This window comes from Etheostoma spectabile, chromosome 13 (assembly GCF_008692095.1).
Source record: "Etheostoma spectabile isolate EspeVRDwgs_2016 chromosome 13, UIUC_Espe_1.0, whole genome shotgun sequence".
In the NCBI taxonomy this organism is placed as follows: Eukaryota; Metazoa; Chordata; class Actinopteri; order Perciformes; family Percidae; genus Etheostoma; species Etheostoma spectabile.
The window spans coordinates 23,068,125-23,071,026 of NC_045745.1; the positions used below are offsets into that span (position 1 = coordinate 23,068,125).

General features: G+C 41.4%; 1 protein-coding gene across 1 annotated transcript in view; it reads left to right on the forward strand.

Moving 5' to 3' along the window:
- Positions 1-2,902, forward strand: part of scaf4a (SR-related CTD-associated factor 4a) — an 11,525-nt gene that overhangs the window by 3,106 nt on the left and 5,517 nt on the right. The window contains exons 6-11 of the mRNA XM_032533722.1: positions 102-238; positions 338-514; positions 700-785; positions 1,934-2,018; positions 2,525-2,683; positions 2,851-2,902. The exon at positions 2,851-2,902 is cut by the window's right edge and continues 25 nt beyond it. Of these exons, the coding sequence (XP_032389613.1) occupies positions 102-238; positions 338-514; positions 700-785; positions 1,934-2,018; positions 2,525-2,683; positions 2,851-2,902 (696 nt within the window). The remainder of the gene's footprint in view (positions 1-101; positions 239-337; positions 515-699; positions 786-1,933; positions 2,019-2,524; positions 2,684-2,850) is intronic.

The window sequence follows — 2,902 nt, forward strand, 5'->3', positions numbered from 1 at the left end:
TTTAAATGTATAATGCATAAAACAATTTAATGTTGTTATGCTTCATTTAAAGGCAAGAGTGCTGCTCACACACATGTTTATGCTTTTGTCTCTTCTCTTAGGTTCCTCCCCACCTCCAGCCAAAGAGCCAGTTACTGCGGTAACAGCAAACTCCACCACAGCATCTGCTGCTCAGCTGCAAAACTCTGATGCCTTTGCTGCTGTGGCACAGCTCTTTCAGTCCACACAGGGTCAACAGGTACTGGCATAAGCTTTGACCACAGTCTTTTTGCTTGTATTATCTTTGCTTGCACATCTCACTACTACTCTTCTTTCAATCTGTCAATGGCTTTTTTAGCTTCAGCAGATGCTCCAGAACTTTCAGCAGCAGCCAGTGAAGTCTGACACCAACACTCAGCCTCCTGTCCAGACCAGTCAAACCCAGGCCCAAAAGATAACCACTGGCCTGGGCACGGTCACCCCGCAACCGCCTCTGCCCACCCAAACCGCCCAGCAGAAGGCAGCCTTTGACAAGGTGGCAGTGCGTTTTTGTATTTGCATATGCAATCAACAGCTAAATATACTCTGAACATCATTTTCGAGGGCAGGCACTGTTTAGACACTTTGTAGGACAGTGCTTGCGTATTTGTTATTTAAGGCTGTACAACCACGTCCATGTTGAAAACTACAACATCCCTACATTTTATTTCTCTCCCTCAGAAATTGCTGGACCGTTTTGACTATGATGATGAACCAGAAATTGGAGAAGAAACAAAGAAGGATGAAATGTCATCCCAGGCCTCCTTGTAAGCCCTTGATTTATAATACTGCACACTGTTTCCTCTTGGTTGACTGCTTAAGCCTGGCGGAGGGAGGAGGGGAGGCTGCTACCACCACTACAAATTCTGTTCTCAATTTAACACTTTAAAGTTTCTTTAAATATTTATGAGTTATTTTTCCACATAAAACGCTCTTTACATCAATATCAATTGCATCCACTGCACTCATGTGTTAAAGGTGCTCTAAGCGATGTTGGGTGACGTTACTTCTTGTTGATGTTCAAAGTATTTTCAAACAGAACGAGACTAGCTTGCCCCTCCTTCGTCCTCATCCCGTCCCCTCTTCCTCTCTTCTGTGCTTCTGTGCACCCCCCCCCCCCCCACACACACACACACAATATTTCTTGTCAGTTATTTGCTGGAACACTGTGTATGCTTCGTGGTGCAGGTGGGCACAGTTTGTTTTTGTTGCCGTTTGTAGACCCTGGGCTGTCCCCAGAGACAGTGTCTTTTTACAGTGTGTTCTGGGGACAGGCAGCTTGTGGATAGTGAGGCGATGTTTGCTGTATGTGACAACAAATGTAGCCTAAAACACGCATGACATCACTTAGAGCACCTTTTAAAAGAAAATGTTTTCCTTTTAAAACTTTTTTGCCTGTTACCCCCACTATTTCCTTACAAGAAATGTAGAAAAAATGCTTTTTTCTTTTTCTTTTTTTTTAACGAGTCTGGCGCACATAAAATGCTACATTACATCCAGCAAACTTTACAGAGAACAATGAGGACAAAACCGCGTCACCAACCTGTTTTAACCAAATATTTTCTGGTCCAGCTCAGCTAAAATTACAAAAACACAGAATCCATCAGTACATTTGTGGTTAACTACCAAGCCTGTTTTTTTTAGCTGTTTAGATTACACACTTGACTGTCCTGACATTACAGACATGAACTAACCACAGACAGTTGTCTCGTTCAAGGACTCTGCAGCTCATGGCCTGGTACCGCTGCAGAATAAATATAGGGGAAACACAATCAGTATTTGGCTTTAAAAAAAAGTAAAATTGTAGGGGAAACACTGCAGCATATTTGCATAACCAATAAGTGGGAATCTCGGATTGATGTTTAAAAATGAAATTTAAACTGTGAAGCTAATGGGGTATTTTTTATCATCACAGTATGCAGCAGCCTTCAGCCTACCCACAGCACATGGAGCACTTTAAACCGTCGGTGATTAACGTGTTGCAAGGCCTCTCACAACAGGTAATAAGTACAAACTTTTCTAATCTTAAAATAACTCATCTGACAAGTCCATCCATCTAGTTCTTTGATCTTTTTCTTTTTGTCATTTTTACTTTCAAATTAACAATTTAAGCTTGTGTTACAACAGTATGGTTACATAACACACTTACAATCTACAGTATCAATTCAATTTTCTTTATATTGTCAAATTACAACAGAAGTTATCTCAGGACACTTTACAGACAGAGTAGGTCTAGACTACACTACAGATCCAGCAATTCCCTCCCAACAGCAAGCATTTGGTGCTACAGTGGCAAGAAACTTCCTTTTAACACCCCAAAACTTCACGCAGACCCTGGCTCTTGGTGGGCGGCCTTAGTATATGCTTTTTTTATTAAAAGAAGTAACACATACAAATATTAAAAATGTAGGAAGGGATGAAAAACTTTTTCTGCAAAATTAATTTTCTATACATTTGGAAAACCCTGTTGTACTTGCACAATATTTATTCCAGTTGTCTTTCTCAGGTTCCTCTCCCTCCTAATGGCCAGCTTCAGGCTTATGGTTTACCGCCAGGACAGAGCTTCCCTGTCATGATGCCTCCCATGCAGGGCCTCCCTGGTTCCACCGGGCCTCCAGGCTTCTCAGGGGTATACCCACCCCACAATGCAGCCCAGCAACAACAGGTAGCCTTAACAATAGTACCAAGGATGTATGTAAAGTCTTAGAAGCCAATGAAGGAAGTTGGTAAATTTTTATAATTGCATTTAGGCTAAAATCTGACGTCAGATTAATATGAATATTTGAATGTGTGGGTTAAATCATAATCATGTTTTTTTTTTTACCATATCAGGATTTGTCAATGGATATGGACCGTTCATCTATGAGGGATGGCAGACATGGTC